The 22,006-nt window shown below is 48.1% G+C and overlaps 1 protein-coding gene across 3 annotated transcripts in view; it reads left to right on the top strand.

Annotated features, from left to right (window-relative positions):
* Window positions 1-18,793, top strand: part of LOC148380930 (enhancer of polycomb homolog 1-like) — a 47,612-nt gene extending 28,819 nt beyond the window's left edge. Inside the window, exons 1-15 of one of the 3 annotated variants that reach the window (XM_088362864.1) lie at window positions 8,027-8,527; window positions 9,075-9,180; window positions 12,520-12,679; window positions 12,829-12,974; window positions 13,121-13,327; window positions 13,398-13,546; window positions 13,919-14,066; window positions 14,537-14,677; window positions 14,748-14,837; window positions 14,939-15,087; window positions 15,231-15,652; window positions 16,494-16,726; window positions 16,807-16,945; window positions 17,016-17,409; window positions 17,509-18,793. In XM_088362864.1, coding sequence (XP_088218990.1) covers window positions 12,580-12,679; window positions 12,829-12,974; window positions 13,121-13,327; window positions 13,398-13,546; window positions 13,919-14,066; window positions 14,537-14,677; window positions 14,748-14,837; window positions 14,939-15,087; window positions 15,231-15,652; window positions 16,494-16,726; window positions 16,807-16,945; window positions 17,016-17,409; window positions 17,509-17,581 — 2,391 coding nt within the window. In that variant the 5' untranslated portion in view covers window positions 8,027-8,527; window positions 9,075-9,180; window positions 12,520-12,579 and the 3' untranslated portion in view covers window positions 17,582-18,793. Of the gene's footprint in view, window positions 1-8,026; window positions 8,528-9,074; window positions 9,181-9,803; window positions 10,327-12,519; window positions 12,680-12,828; window positions 12,975-13,120; window positions 13,328-13,397; window positions 13,547-13,918; window positions 14,067-14,536; window positions 14,678-14,747; window positions 14,838-14,938; window positions 15,088-15,230; window positions 15,653-16,493; window positions 16,727-16,806; window positions 16,946-17,015; window positions 17,410-17,508 lie in introns of those variants that run through there. The other 2 variants (XM_088362862.1, XM_088362863.1) reach the window with 2 other exon arrangements.
* Window positions 18,794-22,006: the final 3,213 nt, after the last annotated feature.

Genomic DNA, 22,006 nt, shown 5'->3' with positions numbered 1-22,006 from the left:
CACCACAACCTACGAGCTAAAAGCAAAACGACTTGTTGAAAAGCAGCAGGAGGAAAGAGGACGAGATCTACGCTCGTCCATCTGCTTTGTCCATATCCCGCGTTAGCCTAGCATCTTAATTTGTTCTGAATTCACTTGCCGCAGGATGTTCTTCTTGTGCGTCCTTAGCAACTGTAACCAGGTCTTTAATTCCAAGTCCCAATTAATCAACAATTAAGGCACAGAATCCTCAAGTGTCAATTAATGGTGGATTATTATGCCCATGTTGCTAATTCCGTCCATATGTACCATCTAAGAATACACTCACTTCCCTCCCTGCTTGTTGTGTTCTTTAGAAAATTGAAAGCAGTAGCTCCGGCGAGCACTTTTCACTTTGTATGGCGAGCCGTCGTCTCCAAATGACAACAAAACATCTAATTGCGCGTCTTGCCTCGCCTTTGTAATTACGTTATCAAGAGAGTGGAAACGTAAAGCTCGCCACCTGCCAAGCGTCTCGCTCTCATGGCCAAAGTAGTCGAGAATGTAATTGAGGCTTCCAAGCGAGCGAGATAATGTGTCAAATTGGAGCATAAGGAGGAGAAAATTGTTCATTGTTCACCGAGACAATAGTGTGAGTTCGCAGAAACCTTTCGGGAGTAACGCGACATTCGTTTTTTACAATTTGTGCTTATGGAACACAGATGGCAGAGGTCAAAGATGGGACGGATGGACTAGCCATCGAGCGACATAAAATCGACTTCTGTTTCGATATTTGTTACTAATCCTTAATTCACTCAGCGCTAACCCAGTTAGAATTGATGTTTGACGTGGATGAGTGCAAAATAAAGTGTTCTCAAATGACTTACCTGGTAAAACAAAAATAATTAGTGGTCCACTTTCTTAGAAGAGATTTCAGGTCTTACGAAAAAAAAAGGTGCATTTTTCTTTTCATCCAAAGCTAATGTCGTGCTTCCACTTAGCTTGCAAATCCCGGATTTGGTTCACTTCCCTCCCACTTGATTTTACCAGAAGTCACTTTTCTCCTCATGAGTATATATTTTCTCCTTTCCGCTGACAATGAGCTCGCAAACGTGCTCCAGATGCGCCGACAGATGCGCCCGCCGTGCTCCGATGACTCATCAGCGTTCCCATTCTGCCTCATCACGTATCACATCAAGGCTCTGATCGGTGGCGGCGGCTTCACCCCAGCACGGGACCGGTCGCCAACCCGTCGCTGTCAACCTGATGAAGGCGTACGCGGCGGGTTGACGCGGTTCGCCCGGCGGAGGTCTTCCGAGGCGAGTCTACGTGGCTCTGGACCTGACGTCGGCTCACCTACCCGTCAATCAGTCATGCTGGGGAGTCTTCTTTTTTTCCTCTTGGGTGGCAGCCAGACTTCTTAACCCAACGGAACAACGAATCAGGTGCCCGAAAAATGTCACCCATCCGTGGCTGAGAGTTCCTGCGGCTGGAGTTGTTCACACCTGGAGCGCTCCCACAAGCAGCACTTGAAAGCCTCTTTGCGAATGTAAATTGGAAAAAGGTACAGTGAGCATGTTGTAAGAGAGGCATATGTGTGAGAAGAGAACACGGCTATGCTAAATTTAGCCCAACTCCCGCCTGCTTCGGCTCTTGCGCGGAGGCAACAAAAGGGCACCGCTGGGAGCTGAGGCGTGTATTTTTAACAGGGAAGCTCGGAGGTGAGTTTAGGATTGCGCCTTCACGCTTCTCTCGGATTATTCACTTGCCCGTAATCGGACATTTGAGTCTGAGGCCTTGGAATGTTATCCTCGGTGTTTGCCCTCCTCTCTCAGAGACCAAACAACATTCAAGACTTCTTTTACTTTGCCTTTTGCCATGCTTGCCCTTTGCATTCTGTTTCTTGTTCCAGGGAGTGCTGACCTAAACTTGTAAAGCAAATTCAAACAATTGACACCCAGCAAATTGTCGGGCAGTCCTCTTCTTCTCAGAGCGTTTCGCCTGGCTACACTGCTTCCAGAACGTATTTGTGGCTGTTTGTTTTCAGATACCAGCTACCATGTTAAATTCTGTTAGCGTTAGCCTTTGTACTGTACGTATATAGCAGGGGTGTCAAACTCATTTTTTTCACGGGCCGCATTGTAGTCATAGCTTCTTTCGGAGGGCCATTATGTCTGTCAACCCAAATAAATGTATGAGCGCCTCATATTATATACAGTAAAAGCTACAAAACAAACTGACAACTTGTTTTCAAATCAGACGAGTAAAAACTGGTCCGATATTAAAAAAAAAAAGATATTAAAAGTGAAGACAATTTGCAATTCTAGTAATGACACACAAATTTGATGCACAATTTGTCTTCGGGGTCCACGTAAAATGATATGGCGGGCCGTATCTGGCCCCCGGGCCTTGAGTTTGACACCTGTGGTATTTAACATCTTACTATCAATGCCTCAATCATCACACAAGACCGAATTGTACGTACGCAGTTGAATCACTAGCGCACAAACTGTTTGCACATCAGCATTCCCAAACCAGTCACACTTCTGAAATTTTAATTTCTGATTGGCCAGCTGGTCTTGGTGTCTACATGAGGTTACCAGTAAGATGGTGACTCAACTTTTCCCGAAACCTCCCATTCTGGGTCCATCCCTGTGTGCAAAAACCCTCATGGCACTCAATTGCGCACAAACAACAACACGTCCCCACACACTTCTCCGAGGTGCAAGCGGCGCTCGCCCGGGGGCACACGCCGCAGTGTTGTCACACACACACTCTGATGTGTTTAGCCAGCAGCGCGACGGAGGGGGAGCAAGAGAAGTCGAAGCGAGAGGCGAGCTGTGGAGACAACACTCCACGTACCGCAAACCTTCCTCTTTTTCTAGTACGCTCTGTCCTCACCAGTGGGACATTTCATTGTGCGAGTAGAATGACTGCAGCAAGATGTTTACAATCCTGCATGTGAACTTTCATGACATCACAAACAGTAGCAGGAGCACGCACTTGTCAACCGGTTTTTCCTTCTCTGCTGTGTCCTACTCGTGAGCAGTCTCCTAGGACATGAACTTTAAGATGGATATCAAATAAATGCTCAAACGGCTGCCGGGGGGAAGGAGGGGAATAAAACAGAGGACAGGAGGAAGAATAGGTGTCGCCCGTGGGAGAGGGGGGGCACCTTGTGTGGGTGAGACAGATGTAAAGCTAAATAATTCCCTCCCACAAGATTCCTCCTGACCGCATTGTGCCGTCGCACACTTTCTTCTTGATGACCCAAAGCAAACATCTGCAGCAAGGCAGCATGGGATTTAAAAAAAAAAAAAAAAAGGCAAGTGAAGACAGTCTGCCCCCTAGCGAGTGCGATGTGAACACGCGTCCGGCGGCTGTGTGAGGATTGTCCATGCCAGCACGAGCTCCCACGCATCCGCGCATTGACGTTTCCACAAAAATAGTTGAGTGGCGTTTTCTTTTTGTCCTTTGGAAAGCAATTTGCCATCAAATGACACTTGCAGAGGAATGAAAGTTTACAAAACGTTTTTGAAAATGTCTGACTTTGCCCCATAGAGTTCTGAATCTATTTCTCTTTCACCTAATTATTGCTGAGCAGGTCGGCTCAGGTCAGGATGGATCACAGACATATTGAGGGGCGGGGCCGGTGGTGACTACCCGCTCCTTATTCAGGCATTAACAAGCTCTAGCTTAATGAAGCGAACGTTCCCTCAAGGTTTCCCCCTTGATGCCTTATCAGGGCGCTTCCTCCGCAGTGATGCATCGCGCCGTCTCTCTCTCTTTCTCTCTCCCAACGCAATAAAGCCTTTGTTTATTTGTGCGAGAGGAGATAACGCTCCTGCAGGTGGCTCGCTTCCCGGGCAAACAACAACACTCGTCTTTGTTGAGCCACCCCAGCACTGATGCATGGAGGAGAGCAAAACTTTTGCTTGGCCCACTGCTTTTTTTCCATTTTCCCTTCCCTTGCCAGCTCTGCCCTCCAGAATCACTTTCCGCCGTTTATATTAGTCTGAGAAATGAATGAAGTCAAAGCACGGGTGGCCAAACTTTTTCATTTAAAGGCCCCAGCAGGGCTCTTGAATGAATTATTACAACACACTGAACTCAATCGACCAAGCAGTTGTATATTCTTGAGCGATTTCAAAAAAAAATGCTAGCTGATAAAGCAAAGCTTTTGGGGGCAGGATGAAAACGAAAGATTCATCCCAATACTTTTGTGCAGGCCCTCTCGTCATCTTGTGCGGCTCCCCGCCGTTGTCGATTTCACGCTCGATTAGGCGTCATTATCCCAAAAGAAGAGCTGATTCCCGAGACCTCCCTAAAGGCAAAAGCCAGAGATTTGCAGCGGCGCGCTTGATTGGCCAAGGAGGAGAGGATTGAAGAGCGGATTAAAGCCTCGCAAGACGTTTCTTCGTTGTTGCTGTTGGTTGTCAGTTGCGCTTGAGCGCAAACAAACACAACAAAAAATCATCAATCAACTTGCGCAGGGGAATTTTTTGGATTCCGTACAATTGTCTCACCGATTTCCTCTGGCGGACCTCCACTACCGAACAAAAATGGTGAATTATTGAACAATGAATTAGAAGGAGAATCGTGTTTATCGTCAGGAGTTGGCATATTCAACACGTTTGTCCTCTCGCTTGAACTGCTGCCCGGTCTCAATTCAATTTTCTTTTTTCTCAGTTGATTTGCGTGCCGCTTCTCTTTTCACGTTCTGAGTTGCTGTCGGTTGTATCGCAAGCTAACGCGAAAGAACCTTGCTCACTTTCCCGAGTGGAACGAGCAACTCAAACATCCGAATTCAAAATTGAAGAACGGCTGAGGAGGAGCAGAGGTGCGAATTTATTTTGTTTGTAAGCTTCAGTCAGGCTTTCCGGAGACTTTTGGCCTCTGTTGTGGGGATTATCAGCTTTTTTTTAGGTTTTTCCTCTTCTGTTTTTGTTCTCATCCTATCCCATCTCGTATTGCCAAGCTGGCCGCAACTTTAGATACCCCGGCGCTGATTCCATTTCGGCCACGTTGCGCAATGCAGTTGTCTGCGTTTTCTGATTGCGTTTGTCATTTGTGCAATCAAGATTCAGCAGAAATGCGATGCTTAATTGCATTTGGTGTCTCGCTCGAGGACACATTTGTCCTTCCAGCAGGAATTATCGGAGGCCTGATAAAAGACGATCATTACGTGCCCTTTCTGGCTGACCTGGGATCAATATTCCTTGTGGAGAAGCCACGCAAGTGCTTTTTTTTTTTTTTTATTTCGTCACTCTTGCGACTCATCATGCAATCCACTTTTTATTTCCTCTATCGCCCGCACTGATTTGACAAGCTGCTTTCATTTTGTCCCCCCATTCAGGCAGCACAACAAAATTCTGCCTACCGACTGATAAAGGACGGCAGAATGAAGTCGCAGGCGATTGCAGAAAGCCACATCTTTTTTTTCTCCCTCTTTGGGTTTCCTTTAGCTGTCCCTTCTGAAGATGATCATTTCTTTTCTGGGGCCGCCATTATCTTTTGAAGAGCGTGAGTCGCACATGATTGCGTGTTGCTGTGCTCGTGTGGCTTGTCGAGTGGGCTCGCCATACTGAAGCCACCAAAACAGTGTTTTGCATACTGAATGAAATGTAAATAATTAAATAGTTTGTGCATCGTGATGATTTCACTCCTTCTGGTATGTGAGATTTTGCCACTAGGGGGCAGTATAGTACAGTCACACAAACCAAAAGGAAGAGTTTCACTTCAAGTAGCGCTAACTCCTCTTGACAATTGTCGGAAGAAAAGAGCAGCTCTCCTCTGCCTTTGCCTTTTTTCTCTTTTGGTGTTTTGCCGCAGACAAGTCTGGTTCGATATTTCCCTCATTGCCGGGAGTCAAGTGTGTCATTATTCTTCTGTGACAGGTGTTGTCATTGAGAGCGTCACCCCCGCCTGCATCCAGCCGCTTGTTGTCAGCACTCAAGAAATTTCCTCCTGTCATTTCCTCGAGGTCCTCCAGGCTCGAGCTGCATTTGTTTGCGGGACGTTAAGAAGCAGCTTTCAGACAATGTTATCAGCCAAAAGCTCTATTGGGCACAGATTTTTTTTTTAGCATACAATGACATCATCAATGTCTTTTCTCCCTGTCATGTGATTGCACACAAAAGTCACTTGCTTAATTGATTTTGGCTCCTCCCTTTACTTTTCATGACTCGAGTGCATCGCCACTAGTTTTTGTCAGCGTGGTTCCCTGAACGAGAGGGACAAAATTGACCCGAACATCCCTCCATTGGAATGAAGCGAATCCTCGTTTGTCGATAATGCTGACGAGCAGCTCCTGCGGTGCTGACATTCAATTGGGATCGGCTCCGGCCAACCCGTCTCCCCAATGAGGACGAGCTTCGCGGGAAATGCATGGATTTTATTTCCTTCTTTGAATGCTTTTTCTCTTAATGAACTATCCGCGAGCAGATTGTGCATTCGTAGCGCGTCCCATTGCCCGCAGCGTCCGCACCAGCCTGCTGCTAAGAGGGAGGCAGGAGTGTCCGTCCTTGAGACAAAGGTGCCGCAGGTCCCTTCCCACCCTGCGCCGCTTAACGGCCGCCTTGACCTCCGGGCTCGTCGCTCGAGTGGCGGCAGGCAAGCCGAGGGGGTGGAAGCTGACTGGCATCTTTGAGCATCTCGCAAAGTTGGCACTGCGAAATGACACCAGTGGGGAGACTTTGCTTTTGTTGCCATCTTGTAGCATCTCTGTACCATGGAACGTCTGTTGTGAGTTGAGGAGTTTTATTTTGCTAAAAGTTGTCTTTCACCATCATCTTATGGTAATTTTAAACCTTTTGGGGAATTTCAGTGATGCACAGATTTGTGATAACAGTATCTTTGATCGTCTAGCTACTGATGTGTGGTGACAGGACAAACAATACGCCCAAAGACTTTTTGAGTGTTGTGCCTTTTGAAATATCTCCATATGTTCTTTGGCTCTATCAAGGTTGGGTAACCCTTAAGTGATCCATGGGTCCGTGGAAGATATTGATATGGACAAGCAAGAATAATCGATTTAATCGGTCCTGCGCGGCTCCTGTCGGGTGTGAGGCTGCCGTTGCCATGGAAACAGTCTGCCGGCATCTTCGGGGGCGTGCCTGCCTCTGCACCAGAGGCAGCGGGGTGAGTCCCAAACAAATGCACCCCAAGAGGAAAGAACTCAGTGCGAGATGAGTCGTGACAGCCACTTGAGTGGTGTGACAGTGAGCGAATGCACAAAGCGAAATCCGGTTTTCAAACGCGATGCCCGTCGGGAATCGCACTCAAACGGGCCCGGCGTGTATGCGAGACGATGTCAGCGGTTGTCCGCACTTGTTTGGCGCGGAGAAAAAGGGTGTGGATGACTGACTTCCTTTTTTGATCTCATCCGTTCCCTGCATGCACGGCTCGCAAGCAACACGAGCACTTTGCTCCTCGGTAGGCCGTGTGTTACTCCAGCCAAGCTCCCGTTAATTAACTTCTCTCAGGCTAATTACTGAAGTGCACTGTAACTTTTTTGCATAGCATGAATGCTGATTCCCCCCTCGCAAAGCAGGAGTCATGGTGCAGTGAGCATTGCAATGCTGATGAAGCTCAGTGGGCTTCACCATTACGCGGCTCTCTACTCCCACCTAGCGGCAAAAGTGACGCCTGTTTTTCGGTGCGACGTTATAAACGCGCCACTTCGCCAAACAAATGCTTGTTTTATTTATCCATTTAACCTCCCATTATGGTAATTGAGAATATATTCTCAGTTGACCTGGTTGTAGACAGAAGAGTAAAAACGTTTAATCGAGAACAAAAATTAAATACAAACCCAACTGAATTTTTTGGAAATGCGGCCGTCGGAGTCAGCAATCTCTGTTAAAATTTCTGTGGAAGTTACATTTATTCAAAGAATATAGAGTAAAACAAAGGTAGAAATGTGTCTATCACTATCCGTCCATTATAATTATGAATACAATCATTATTTTTGCTGTGGAGTGAGTGGACCAATGAGCGCTCGCTGGTGAACTCTCCCCTCTGGTGATTGGCCGCCTCAGCTGCCAGTCATACGTCCCCTTCTAAGTGGCTCCTGCTGGCCAGTTTGTGGATGTTTGTCGAAGTAAGCTGAGCTCGGAAATCCCTGCAAGTTTGTGCTGAGCTGACAATACTTATTTTGCCCTATTTCGCTGAATTCTCGCTTGGCACCCAAGCCTTGCTCTCAGATACTTGAACTCTTGATATTTTATTCGAGAAAAATCTCACGAGGATTGGGATTTTTTTTTCCTTTCCGAGGCGACCTGCGGGGAAGCTAAGCACAGTTAGCATTAGGCTAGCAGTATGTCAAGCACAAGAAGAGCAGTCATCATCGTCATCCTCCAGTCCGGAGACTTTTTCCCAGGAGTCGGTTTGTTGACTTACCGACCTTACAGTGGCCAGTGTGCGGCCAAGGAAAGTCCAAGCGGGACGACTCTGGCTGGAGGAAGAGTTAGTTGCGAGTTGGCAAAGTGCCGATAATGGCGCAGGGTCAGGTTAGCTAAAGAGGCGGCTAGGCTAAAGTTAGCCTTGTGCAAACAGCTGTGACCGACAAGTGAGTCCTCAAATTCTCCTCTTTTCATTTATTTTTCTTCGTTTTCGTGTTTGTTTCGTTTGAATCGAATGTGCTTTTGCAGTGGAACTCGTTCGACTTGCATTTTGAAACAATCTTGGTACAAATGGCGTCATAATGTCTCTCTGTTTAGCCCTTAATGTAAATAAGATCCAACACTGACTTTTAAATGGAACACAGATGTGTGTAGAATGGCCCATCATATTTTCTTACACGGGAGTCCGTCACTTGGTTTTGAGGATCCAATGATCCGATTGCTCGGCAATGCATTAACAAAAGAAAACATACAAATTGCCTCTATTCTTGACGTTTTAAATCGAGAAAATTCGAAGATATAATCTACATGAGCGGATGCCAATCATTAAACCGTGTCAAATAAGGAGATGTATAATTTTGTGTGTGCATGAAATTAACAATCAAACATGATTTGATGAGATTGTTTTTGATTTGCTGAAAACAGTTTTGTTTTTAACACAAATAGTTTTGCTTGACAGCTACAAGCTTGTTTTTTCCCCCTCCCCACCTCTAGGATCCCCTGAATGCTTCTCATGTGGAAGAAGTGACTTTGCCCCCAACTGAGTGATGGTTCTTCTGGTACCCACTCATGCTTCCGGAGTGTCCACGAGGGATCAAAGGTTAAATGATATTCGATGTATATTTTTCATTACTCAGTTTATACTTTGTATATTGGTGCACACACATTTCAACTTGATGAGGAGATTCTATACATATATTTAAATGACACACCAATTAATTTGATGTTAAATTTGTGTCATGAGATGGTGTAATGGTATAGTTGACTTAATCTGACAGTGGCTTTATGTATTACTGATGTACGGACTGATAACCAGGTAAGTGTTTCACTAATACTGCATAGTAATGATTGCATGGTAGGTTTTCTCCGACTTAAGTCATGTAGACCCAAGCTTCAAATGAAGTCGAATAAACGAAGGTGTACATTGCAAAACAATTCTTAATGTATTTGTAGTTATCTTACAAAGTTCAATTAAAATACTGTAATAAGAATGATTTTCCATAGACATTGAATAATGTTCATGTATTTTAAGTTATCGTTTGAAATAAGTTGTTGACTTTTGTAAATTCATTTTGTAGACACGTTTCACACGTACTGTAGTTAGTTAAATTAATGTTCCGATAACTAAAGTCACAATAAGTTTGAAAGGGAATTTCCGTTCCCATATTGGAAAAAGCCCCCCATTTCATCGGTACACCCCTCCTCTCCGCGGACCCCGCGGCCGGTTGTGTGGAGCGCGCACGCGTGCCAAGCTGCGTGGGAATGGCTGTTGGTGCGATGGAGGGGGTTGGGCCGCGCTCAGCCAGCCGCTTCAGCGCTACATGAGCTCCTAATGTCCGCCATGTTGGCCATGGCGCATTGAACCGGGGAGGGAGAGCGGAGCGCCAGAGGAAGCCGCACCGACGCACAGCCACCGAGACGCGGGCCCGCCCGGCTCTGCTCGCGCTGCCTAGCACACGAGCCCGGCCGCGATCGAGGCACTCGTTCCAGGAGACCGTCCCGGATCCATCCATGACAACGAGAAGTAGAATTCCTCGGAGATCGACTCGATTTATGCCGCATCTCTTAATATACGTGTAAAATAAAACAAAAAATGAGTAAATTGTCTTTTCGGGCGCGGGCGCTGGATGCTAGTAAGCCCCTGCCCGTCTTCCGCTGCGAGGATTTACCGGACCTACATGAATATGCTTCGATCAACCGGGCAGTGCCGCAGATGCCGACCGGGATGGAAAGGGAAGAGGAATCGGTATGTGGTTTTTGTTTTGTTTTGTTTATAAGCGGCCCGGTGGCCTCTCGGCGGTTCTCGCCCCCCACCACCACCACCACCTGGCGGCAACAACCCAGCCGCTACGCTGCCTGCGCAGGCTCGCTCAAAATGGCTCCCGCCTCCGCGTTTGCCGAGCACACGACGACGGTTTCTCGGACGGTGCACCACGTAGCCCCCCTCAGCTCAACGCGGGCGTCGTCGCCGGGAAGTTAGCGGTCGACACGCCGCTCGTTGGCGGTGGTCGCGAGCGTTCGTTCCGTGACAAAATTATTGCGAGCGCACAAAGAAGTCACGTGACGTGGACCACCATTTTGTTGACGTTAGCCGGGCTCGGTGGCTAGGCCGTGGTGTAATTTCCGCGTACGAAGCCTAGGGGGAGACACTGAGCCTCCGCCGGCTTATGACAGCGGCCGTCGGCGGAGTTGACAGCTCCCCGAGTCGGCCATGCTGCTCGGCACGATTTGTGGCAGATCCAATCCAGGATTTAATGAAAATCACTTGGTTTTATTTAAAAGAAACGTTTAATTTCTCAACTGAAATTTGGCTACTTGCCTGATAAAAATAAAAGCCATAGCTCATGAACTGTGGATCTAGTTAGGCTTAGTTTTCCACAAAACCTCCAATCTAATCAATTTTGGTCAAAGTATCTTATGCTTTACATTTATAAATGACCAACTGTGGGATTTTTAAATATGCTAAGGCTGTGATCTTTGCAGTTTTACAAAAGTCCATTTAAATATTTGCACTTTGTGCTCGAAATGCTTTCATTGCATTCCCCACACTGCCACGCTCTTCTCCAAGATCTCGTCAGCAGGAGAGCCCATCTGTGATGCTGAGCGGCAGACACTAACGTCAGGAAAACACACGGGGCCGGCAAGTCAGCAGAAATCCAGCCCCCCTCCTGTCACCCCTCTGCCTCTAGCGGTATTACATAACTGAGTGACAAAGGAGATGAAGAGAAGCGTTTTACTACAAGCGGCATGGCTTCGCTCCATGACCTATATCCGTTGCCGGGGTCAGTGGAACGCAGAAGTGGACTTGTGTGACTGCACGTTGGTCACAGAACACACGCTGACCTCTGCAACTCACCTGTTTGTCTATCTACTGCACAATTCTTGTCAGGAAGCTGAGATGAGATGAGACGCCGTGTTCTGGTGCTTTCATTCAACGCAGCCTTGAAACTTGCTCAGCGCAGTCAACAAACGTCTTTGCTGAAAAGTGCTGCTGAAGGCCAAACTTTGGTTGCTTTGGCAACCTCGATTTCTTCTTTATTGAAGATTTGCAATTAGAAGAATGAGCTGTGATATAAAAAAAATGCTCATTTTGGTTCTTTCTGTTGGATTCTGCTTTTTGCTGGTCTGTGGCCCTGACGGAAAATAAAGCGTGTGTTACCGGAACATTTTGTATAAGTGGCAGGTTTAGGATTTTTGCCTTTGAGCATACCAAGCAGACCTTTGTCATTATTTGCCTCCGTGTCCTTAGGTTCGTTTCAGTTGAGTGAAAGTGAGCACAAAATAATTTTGGCAAAGAATTTCTTGCGTTCTTGCCAGATGATGGAAAATTGTGTTTGTGAGTTGCAAACCAGCAACAGAACGTTTTAGTTCTTTTGAAACTAACTTCTTCAAGGCGTGGCGTACTTTGAGACCAGTGAGCCAGGCCTGGCTGAGAGAAACATTGACTTGCCGGCATCTCGGAGGGTCGGTTGTGGTTGTGTGACGCCATTTTTGCCACTTTTTTTTTTTTTTATTGGACGAAGCCAGCCAAGAAAATGTTGCGACGTGTCAAAACGAGTGGGAGCTGTGTTCAAATAGTTGCGAGAACAAGCCGTAATCGCGCCGGCCATCTGTTGCGGGCACTAGCGGAGAAGCTTCACTTAAGTGCGTCTTCAGATGCTGCTTCCATTGATTTATTTCAGATGGCACTGATTGCTTGTCGACCTCTCTTAAAGTTATGGAACCTGCTGAGGCGTTCTTTCCATGGCTGGTTTGTTTTACCAAATTCCAAGAGAGATGGGCCATTAAATTTGTGAAGTGACCAGCAATCAAGGTCAATTGCAATTTTGCGTCCTTACATTTGTTTTTGAGTCGCTCCTCCTCCACGGCTTTAGTTGAGGAAGCCAAATGTGAGAGCTTTTCTGCACGCGCTGACAATTCTTCTGTGGTGCTTGGACAGGAGCACCATCTCCAGCGGGCCATCTCGGCGCAGCAGGTCTACGGCGAGAAGCGGGACAACATGGTCATCCCCGTGCCCGAGGCAGAGCGCAACATCCCGCACTACGAGTCGCTCTACCCCGGGGAGTTCCGAATGCCAAAGCAGCTTATTCACATACAGCGTGAGTCACTTGCACCTCGGCCGTCAGCAAATCACAAAAAACATCACTCATCTTCACGAGGACCTGCAGCTTTTTATGAAACCCGATCAGGCGAGTCGGAACCGTGTCTCGAGTTTTCCCGCTAACCATCCGCCGCCTCCCTTCTGCAGCTTTCGGTTTGGACACGGAGCAGCCGGACTACGACCTGGATTCGGGAGACGAGACCTTTGTGAACAAGCTCAAGAAGAAAATGGAAATCACTGCACTGCAGTTTGAGGAGATGATCGACCGCCTGGAGAAAGGCAGCGGGCAGCAGGTAACGCCAGCAAGCCTATCGGATTCTGTTTGGTGTGAAAATGGCTGAAGTGAATTTGCAATTTCTTTCCATTTGTCAGTCAGCACAAATGTCTTCGGATTTGCTGGCCTTGCAAATAATTTCTTCCTGCTCTCGTTTCGATGCAGTTTGTCAGCCTCCAAGAAGCTAAGCTGCTGCTGAAGGAGGACGACGAGCTGATCAAGGAAGTCTTTGACTACTGGAGCCGCAAGAGGAAGGCCTGCAAGTCCGGCACCTTCGTTTCCAACATCAAGCAGGAAAAGCGGGACGGCTCGAGCACCAGCGACCCCTACGTGGCCTTTCGCAGACGGACGGAGAAGATGCAGACCCGCAAGGTGGGCCGCCGAATCGGAGGGAGCCAATGCAAGTGCAGCAGAAGCTGAAAACGAATGTTCCCATTTTCAGAACCGCAAGAACGACGAGGCGTCGTACGAGAAGATGCTGAAACTTCGCAGGGACCTGAGCCGCGCCGTCACCATCCTGGAGATGATCAAGAGGAGGGAGAAGAGCAAGCGGGAACTGCTGCACCTCACGCTGGAGATTGTGGAGAAGCGGTGAGACACGGCTAGCTGCTCTTTGACATTCAACATTTGCTTCCGTGGCTTTGCTGGAAAGGAGCTCAGTGACGCCTCATTGGCTCCCGGAGTCTGGAGGTGACTTCTCCGCAACCCCAAAGCGGCACCTTTGTTATCCATCCCAACACGCTGCCGCAAATGAAATGAATTTCCTGCCAAACAAGCTGTCAGCCTGAGTGCAAATTGGAGCGCTCTCCTTGAAGTGCCTTTGATTTGGAGTGACGTTCCAATTTCCGCGTCGGCACTCCGTAACTGGCGCTGGGAATTCCCGCGTGGATTTTGAACTCGGCCGCTCGGCCGGCGGTGCTGACCGTCGCCGTGTTTTGACGGTGCGTTTGGTTCCCCAAACAGAAACGGCGTGCCTGACTTTGGCAGCGAGGTGATGGCGGAGGCGCTGGCCCGGCAGGCTCTGCTCAAGCCTGTCTACACCATCCCCATTATCCCCAGTGCCAACCAGTACCGACACCAGGACCACTTGGACATGAAGGACTACAAGAAGGTAAAAGAAACAAGTGGCTCTGTTGAGAGCTCCGAGCCAGCCGCTTAATGGGCGCCTTGTTACTTTGTAATCCATGGAGGCAAAATAGTTGTTAGCCTTTTTTGGGCCTCGTAACATCTCGTTATGCAGCTTCACAGTTGCCCTTATCTTCCGTCGTCCTTCCTTCTGATTCAATTAGCTTCCGTGACCGACAGAGCCCCGCGAAAACCACCTCTTGTCTTTTGTTTCAAGCGGGCCTTTTTTCCCTCCCTGTCGTTGATTGGCCTCACAGCTTAACGGCTAAAAAGGATTTGACTAATCCTTGCCTGAGCGGCAGCAAGGATGTTTTATGGGGTTGGGTCGGGGGGGGGGCTGCCATCTGGCTCGGTGGTGGCGGCATCTGGCACGCGTTTCCATCTGCATATCAATGAAAGAGGACAAACATTCCGCCCCCCTCATCTCTCGCTCGCTCTCGTGTCTACCGCAAGCAGGAGAAGACGGAGGTTGTGCGAACCAAAAGGAAATATGAGAAGAAGCCCAAGATCCCCCCTCGAGCGGGACCCTCGGTCTTCAATCTCAAGGACCTCAACCAATACGATTTTCCCAGCTCCGACGACGAAGCCTTCTCACAGGTAGGCCGAGTCAAGGGATGCGTCGTGATTTTCAGCTGAGATCTTTCGTCAAGTGTGTGTTTTTGTACAGATTCATTCGGGTTCTTCAGAAACAGAAGAGGAGAACGACCCAGATGGTTGCTACGCTTTCAGGAGGAAGGCCGGCTGTCATTACTACGCCGTGAGTGTGCTTTGATTTTGAGAGCATGCCCTTTAGCAGATGTTGACGTATGCGTGACCTGATGTCTTCTTTTGTTCGCTTGGTTTTGCTTCTCCCCGCAGTCGAGTCCTGGCCAGAGCGGCGGCTGGCCGTGGGAGAGCCCGTCGAAAGGAGGCCTCGCTCACCCACGCTTCCGCTACTGTCTGACTTCCTTGAGCACACCGCGGCGCTGTGTCGGTCTGGCTCGACGTCGCGTTGGCCGAGGAGGCAGGTGAGTCACTCACCGGCCCTCGTCCCGGTCGTCTTGAGCGGACCAGTGAAGCCCCGCCCTCTTTCGTGACGGATGGCGGCATCGGTCTTCTTGACACTTGGTTGAGATCCGTGCATCGAGCATTTGTCTTCGGCTGTTTTCAGGTTCTTGTTGGATCGGGCCCACGCCGACCCGGACGCCGTCTGTCAGTACCTGGATTCGGATTTGCAGCCCCCCTCGCTCTCCTCCCCACTTTCAAGCTCGCCGCTCCGCAACTCCAGTACCTCGGAAAACAATACCTCGGACCCCGCCGGGTCTTCCTGCCCTCTTCCCTCCTCCTCCGCCACCGCTTCAGCATCTTCATCGTCCGACGTAACCGTGGACCTAAGCCGGATTCTGTTGAGCATCAAATCGTGCCGCTGGAGGCATTTCCGGCCACGGACGCTATCCCGGCCGGCTTTGGACGCAGGAGTGTCGAGTCTTAAAGCATTCGGTGATTTTAGTCGGGCCGTATCGGGACTAACTCGGAGTCTGTCTGGGGGATGCTTGCCCCAAACCTGCACCGGTCCAGCTGCTCCTGGCAAAAGTGAGTGCGTGCTATTTATTTTGTCATCAATTGTGTTTCCATACTGAGACTTCACCAAAACTCGTTTTGTTTTGGTTTTCCCCAATCTGTTTTCTCTTGGAAAGTGTGGGTGCTCTTCGCACTTTTCTTGCTGATTCATGTTAAGTCGTTTTCACTCAGCAGAAGGTTGCCCGAGCAAGGAGATCAAAATAAACGATGAGACAGAATGTCTCCCGGGTGGCCCTGTCAGTATGGTTCTTTGCTTTTCAGCCCGAGCGGGCTTGAATCATTTATCATCCGTCGCTTGGAGCACAAGTGCAAAGATGGAGTGCAGGTCTTCCATTCATGCGCTGCTTCTATGAATGGAAGCCTTTTGAGTTCGGTTTATGGCATAATATAATTTGAGTTCACACTTTCACCTGGCTTAATTAAGATCTTTCAAATCACGATTGTCAAACTGGGGCCACGCATGAACTGCATTTGGTGAGTGCAAGATGATATCAAAATAACATAAACCAGACTTTCCTAAAGTAGTCATATTTTGTCGTATTGATAGATTTTTACAGTTCTTATTACGTGGATTGAATGATGCAATCTGAGTTAATTTCTTTACCAATCCAGAGTCAACAAATTGTGGAGGAGATTTTGCAATTAGAGCCTCACTGCGCTGGAATTATTATGATCCATTTCATTTTAAAAAAAGTGCTACTAAGAATATATTTCCAAAATAGATTTTTGGGCAAAAACAAGGTGAAAAGTTCAAACAAGACTGCCAAGCTCCGCTTTTCCCAGAGATTGCTTTCCAACGTTCATGTCCACTTGCCCCTTGTGTGAACCGTTGTGTTCTTTTGACCCGCTCCAGTGTTCACGGTGGAGCAGTACCAGCAGCACAGAGAGCAGCTGGCTGTCATGCAGAAGCAGCAGCTGGAGCAGAGCCAACATCAGCAACACAAAAAGGAGCCGCAGCATCCGCCGCCACCGCCGCAGCAACCGCCGCCACCGCCGCAGCGACTCAAGGAGCAGCAGCAACGGCGACCTCAAATCCAGCAGCACGTCAACAACTCATTGAGCGGGACCGGCCCGCTCATCAGTCAGGTGTGGACACGCTCGCTTTCTCCCGCTCGTGCACTTCCCGCTCTGCACAACATCATCCCTGCGTCCGTCCTAACCTTCAGGTTCTGGTCTCCAAGACTTTGGACCAGGCCAGCGCCCAGTTTGCCGCCTCGGCCCTGGTCACCGCCGACCAGCTTCTGGCCTTCAATCCCAAAGAGGAGCTGGTGCTGGCTGGCGGAGTCAACGGTGTCCTAGGAGCAGGTTGGTTGTCACCAAGCCTCGCATGTGCAACATTGAGCTAGAACGTCAATAAAGTCTCTATCGTTGTCAGGTGTCTTGAAAGGTTTGCATCTGTCCAACGCGGCGGCGGCGCTTCACCCCAGCCACCCGTCGCCCACGGCGGCCGCCCCTGCTTTTCCACAGCCCTCGCCCCGTCCACTTGCGCCCACCGCCAACGCCGTCCCCGTCTCCCTAGCGGCCGCCCCGGGCAACCACGCCGCCGCGCTGGGCCTGCTAGCTGGCGCTACCGCCCCCGCTGCCGCCGCCACTCAGGTCCTCATCGGGAACAACATCTGTCTGAGCGTCCCGTCGGCCGCCAACCTGACGGGGCGCCACCTGCCTCGCGCCCTGGCCGGCGTGCCCCCCTCTGCCTTAAAACTGTCGGCTGCTGCCAACCTCCAAAAGCCCAAAGTCTCCGCCACGCCGCCCGTAGACATCGCGTCCAGGTGAGGACGCAGCCGACGAGTCTTTGATGAACTCTCCAAAGAAGGCGTCATCTCATTAGTTTGGATCCTCTCCATTGCGGATGTTTATGTTGTGGGCAGGGAGAAGCGCGAGGACGACAAATCGTCACTGAACAGCATCGTGGACGGCACAGTTGCCATGGAAGTGACGTAATGGCGGAGGAGGGCGGCAGAGTCTTCAGGTGCTGTGCATCGTAGCGTCAGAAAGTGGCTGCCGGGAGGGATGACGAGCCGGCCGCCCATGTTGTCCGTCCTTTTGAAAACGTGTGTGTGTGGGGGGGATTGTGTTTTTGTTCTTTTTTTTTTTTCCTGTGGAGGGGCGTACATGCGTGTGTGTACAGTAAGGACTCGTTTGTACATAGCACTTGAACACACAACTGTCCCTTTGTCATGTTTTGCACTTGGGAACGAAAAAGAGGTCAGTCGTGTGCGTGCGTGAATTGTATCGAGACGTGCATGGTGCCAGATGCTGCTTTTGATCTATTTATTGTGCCGTGTTTACACCTTTTTCGGATTCTCGTTCTTTGTACGCCGGAGCTTTGTTTGCTTCCCGTGCTCGCTCGTGTACGCACGTCGGCCGGCCGCAGACTCACCCGCGTCACTTTCACATGTCATGTCAACGTGGCGGGCGGCGCCTATGAGCAGGGATGAAGTCTCTTCCCAGAAGCCTTTGCTGCTTCGTTTGAAAGCACTATTTTCGTGATTTTTGTTTTCTTTTCTCCGTCGATGGCTTTTTGATAACGACAATGCTGCTTTTTGTATTTTGAGTCAGACGGGGGTCCTTCGTTATTTCATACGACAAACCCGTTTCGTATTCATTTGATTTTTTTTTTTTTAATCTCACCGACATTTTTTGTATTAAGTTATTTTTGTATTTTGTGTTCTTGTGGTCAACTCGATTGTAAGCTTTTAAATGTCTCGGTTTGGTTCGTACACTGCACAGATGATAAGGGAGGCGAATGAACGCGTTTCATCATTCCACTTTTGAAAGAGGTGAAAAAGCAAAATAAGGGGATGACGCCCTCCGATTTTCTTTGGTTCTTTCGTTGAGAAACAAATGGAAAAAAAAAAAAACGGAATCTCTCCAGATGGCTATGAGGCCAACAAAACCACAAGTATTTTTGGGTGCCTTCCTTTGGGGAATTTTATGTCCTCTCTTCTGTGAAGAGTCCGGCACAAAGGCGGCATTACTTAGTAGTGCTCGCGCGCTTTGTGCGGGCAAATCTTGAACGCTGGCCCGGCTGGCGGCTTGTGTCCTTGAGGTTTACTTGTCCCACCTGCAGGCTGAAAAGATGTTTAAAAAAAAAGAAAATGTGACAGAGCTCTCACTAAAATATGACAATAAAGCCCAGGGCCTTAAATGTGACCTTCTGTGACGTGGCTCGTTTTTATGTGGATCCAGTTTGAGCGCTATTCACTTGGTCACTCCGATTTCAACTTCTATCTGTATCTAGCCAATCACAAGTGATCCACTGTCCCCCTCACTGCTGCACCTGCCTGCCTCACCCTCTTCAGGCTGCATATTTGTGTGTGAGAGCGAGATGTTACAAAGACGGCCTTTCACTCACCAGACGCACATCACCACCATTCTCTCGCAATGCCAAACTAAAGGAGGTGAGTTTTTAACTGAAATATATGTGTGCATATATATACACAGTGATCCCTCGCTACTTCGCGTTTCATTTATCGCGGCTTCACTACATTGCAGATTTTTTTTCCAAATTAAAAAAACATTTAAAAGTCAAAATAATACTCCTAAATTGAGGAAACGTGTCTAACCTTTAGGACAATGTAGTATTGCTGCAAATGTTCATTTACATTCCTTTAAAAGTTTGTTTTCGTGTGTTAGCACGATCGCTAATTAGCATCTTTCTGCTAACTCGTTAGCCTGCCCACTACTTCTTGGTGGCCGTACTTCGCGGATTTCACTTATCGCTGGTGGTTTTTGTAACCAATTATCCGCGATAAACGAGGGATTACTGTATATACGTTTTTTATTTTATTTTTTTTTAAATAAACAATCTGTGTGTGAATTCTCAGAGGCAGTAAAACAACAACATTTGATATTGACTTAGTAATTGTCCCCTTCGTAAATTAATTTTTTGGGGTCTTTTTTCTTGCTTTGTCCTTTTGATTGCGATCTGCAAACTTCACATTATGTGTTTCCCTTTCCAGATGATCCCTTCACATATTTTCACAAATGACATTGCGTCACAGGAGCTGAGGAGGGATAACTGGACCAAAATATTTGGAGCGACTTCCTCACAGGAGCCATTCCAAATTCTTCAAATGAAACTGTAATTGTCCATCTTGACCACTTGATGGCGCAACTGCACCATCATTGTGCACAGGATTTAAATTATGGGCTCAGGTGTCAAGATGTTTGTTTAAAATAGTTTTGCCGCGATAAAGACAAACGATAGGTTCAGTTTTTGCATTATAAAAGGTTAAAGCAGTGATTGTCAGGCGGTGGTCTGCGGCCCTCTAGTGGTCCGTTGTGGTATTGCAGGTGGTCCGCGAAATTGGAAATGGAAAATTGTAACATTTTTGAAAATATATTGATTTATAATTTAGACTTGATTTATTTTCTAGCTAATTTTGTGTGACATTATTAGTTGCCATTTGAGGAAGCTCGTTCTTCAATTCCAAAAGTAACATTTTTGAAAATATATAGATTTATTATTTAGACTTGATTTATTTTCTAGCTAATTTTGTGTGACATTATTAGTTGCCATTTGAGGAAGCTCGTTCTTCAATTCCAAAAGTAAGTAAAAAAGAATTAAAAATAAAAGATTGCAGGAAGGTTTTTTTTTTTTTAATTGGGAAAGACATTGATTCATATCAGTTGAATTGCAAAGTGTGGCCTTGCACACGACTAACTCCAAGGCAAGGTTGAAGATGGAATTTTTGATGTTGTGCGGGTAAAAAGAAACAGTCCAAGTAAGGCAAGATTAATTACACTAAGCAGAATACTTTTTCCTATTTGATGAACTGAGCCCAGCCCTGACTGGCGACTCCTGGTAGATGCGCAGGAGTTCATTTTTTCCATCTTCTTTTCCGCTGGAATCCGGAGCCTGCCCAAGTGTGGATGAATGAACAAAGTCTGGCTGCCTGGCTTACGCACCCCCCCACCACCCCCCGACCCAAACACGGAGCCGCGGCAGTGTTCAATTGTCGTTTAGTTCAAGTTGCAAATATCACTTTCACATGCCGTTTTCAAGCTCATCTTTTGATTTATTTCTTTGCATTCGGCTTTGAGGGACGAAATTGTGGAATAGTTGCGCTTTCCTGGGCGACTATTAAAAGCAGACGTGACCTTTCGGCTCGAGTAGCTGCCAGTCATTCTTAGCACAGATAGACAAAGATCCCAAGCCCCCCCCCCCCCCCCTCCATTCCATGCCCCCCACTCTTTGGAAACTTTGGTATTCATGCTTTTGTTTAATTGGTGTTTTGACGCTGCAAGTATTTCAAGAAAGCTGACTTGTATGACAAAGAATCTTCTCAGACATGGCAGAAATCTCCCCAAAAAACAAAAACGGAGGCCACGGCGCAAGGTGCGAGCGCCTTATCGGCAAGACGGCCTCTCTGCCGGCGTCCCTCGCATGCCGGCGTGACGCTTTTTTATCAGTCCCTGGAACTCCGACTGAGCGCATCTTTTATCTGCGTCTCTGTGTTTGTTCAAGGAAAATTCCAAGCGGCCCACCCCGAGAAGCTCCCGAGGCCAGACGAGGTGGCGGACGAAAGGACGATGACATCAGCTTCTTCCCATAGAAATTACAATTTTGTAGCATCATTAGCATTGTGCTAACCGATCGGTGCCGAAGATCGTTCTAGGCCGCTCAAAATGGGAAAAGAAAGTTTGAAAATGGCAGACAGCCACAGTCCCCCCCCATCTCCAGGGACGAGCTCAGACGTGTGAGCAATTGTTCTTTGGGTGGCTTGCTGAGGGCTGCTTGCTCTCAAGTGCTTTAGCTGCTCAGGCCTTCTGCTTAAGTCAACAACTTAGGCGGGATTGCATTTCCAAATCCCGCCAGGAATGTTTCAAGATGGTGAAGCTCAATGTATTTGGAGGAATCCAAATTGTCTCAAAATAAAATGTGCTCCTCGCACATTTGGGCGGCTCGCTGTCCAACACATCCTCCGTCGCTCTTGATGCTGCAGAAGCCTGATCAGCATCTTGAGGGAACATCTCAAAGCCCTGAATCCTGGACACTAGAAAGTCTTTACCCAATAGTGAGCCAACAATTTTTTTTCCTCCTGTAATTCAGTCTCCATGATGAGCAGAATGATTTTGATGAAGTTTGTTTTCTCGTATATATTCCAAGTCAGTTTGGGGATCATTCAATTGAAATCGATGGCTGTCAAGATGTTTCGAGGTCAAGGCCACACAGAAGAGACTTTTACTTCAAAGTGAAAGTGAGGAGGAGGAGGACTTCACCGCTGTGTGTTTTGGATGAGGGGGGGGCAGCATCGAGGAGGGACGGGATTAGAGGCCGGTGGTCCGGAATCAGGTTTCAAACTCCCCTTCCCGCCCATTTTTGGAGGAGCCAGTGCACTGAAGCTGCTTTGTTTGGGGCAG

The sequence above is a fragment of the Syngnathus floridae genome, chromosome 20 (genome assembly GCF_059516105.1).
Source record: "Syngnathus floridae isolate MCC-2025c chromosome 20, RoL_Sflo_1.0, whole genome shotgun sequence".
In the NCBI taxonomy this organism is placed as follows: Eukaryota; Metazoa; Chordata; class Actinopteri; order Syngnathiformes; family Syngnathidae; genus Syngnathus; species Syngnathus floridae.
This window is presented reverse-complemented; position numbering and strand designations above follow the sequence as displayed.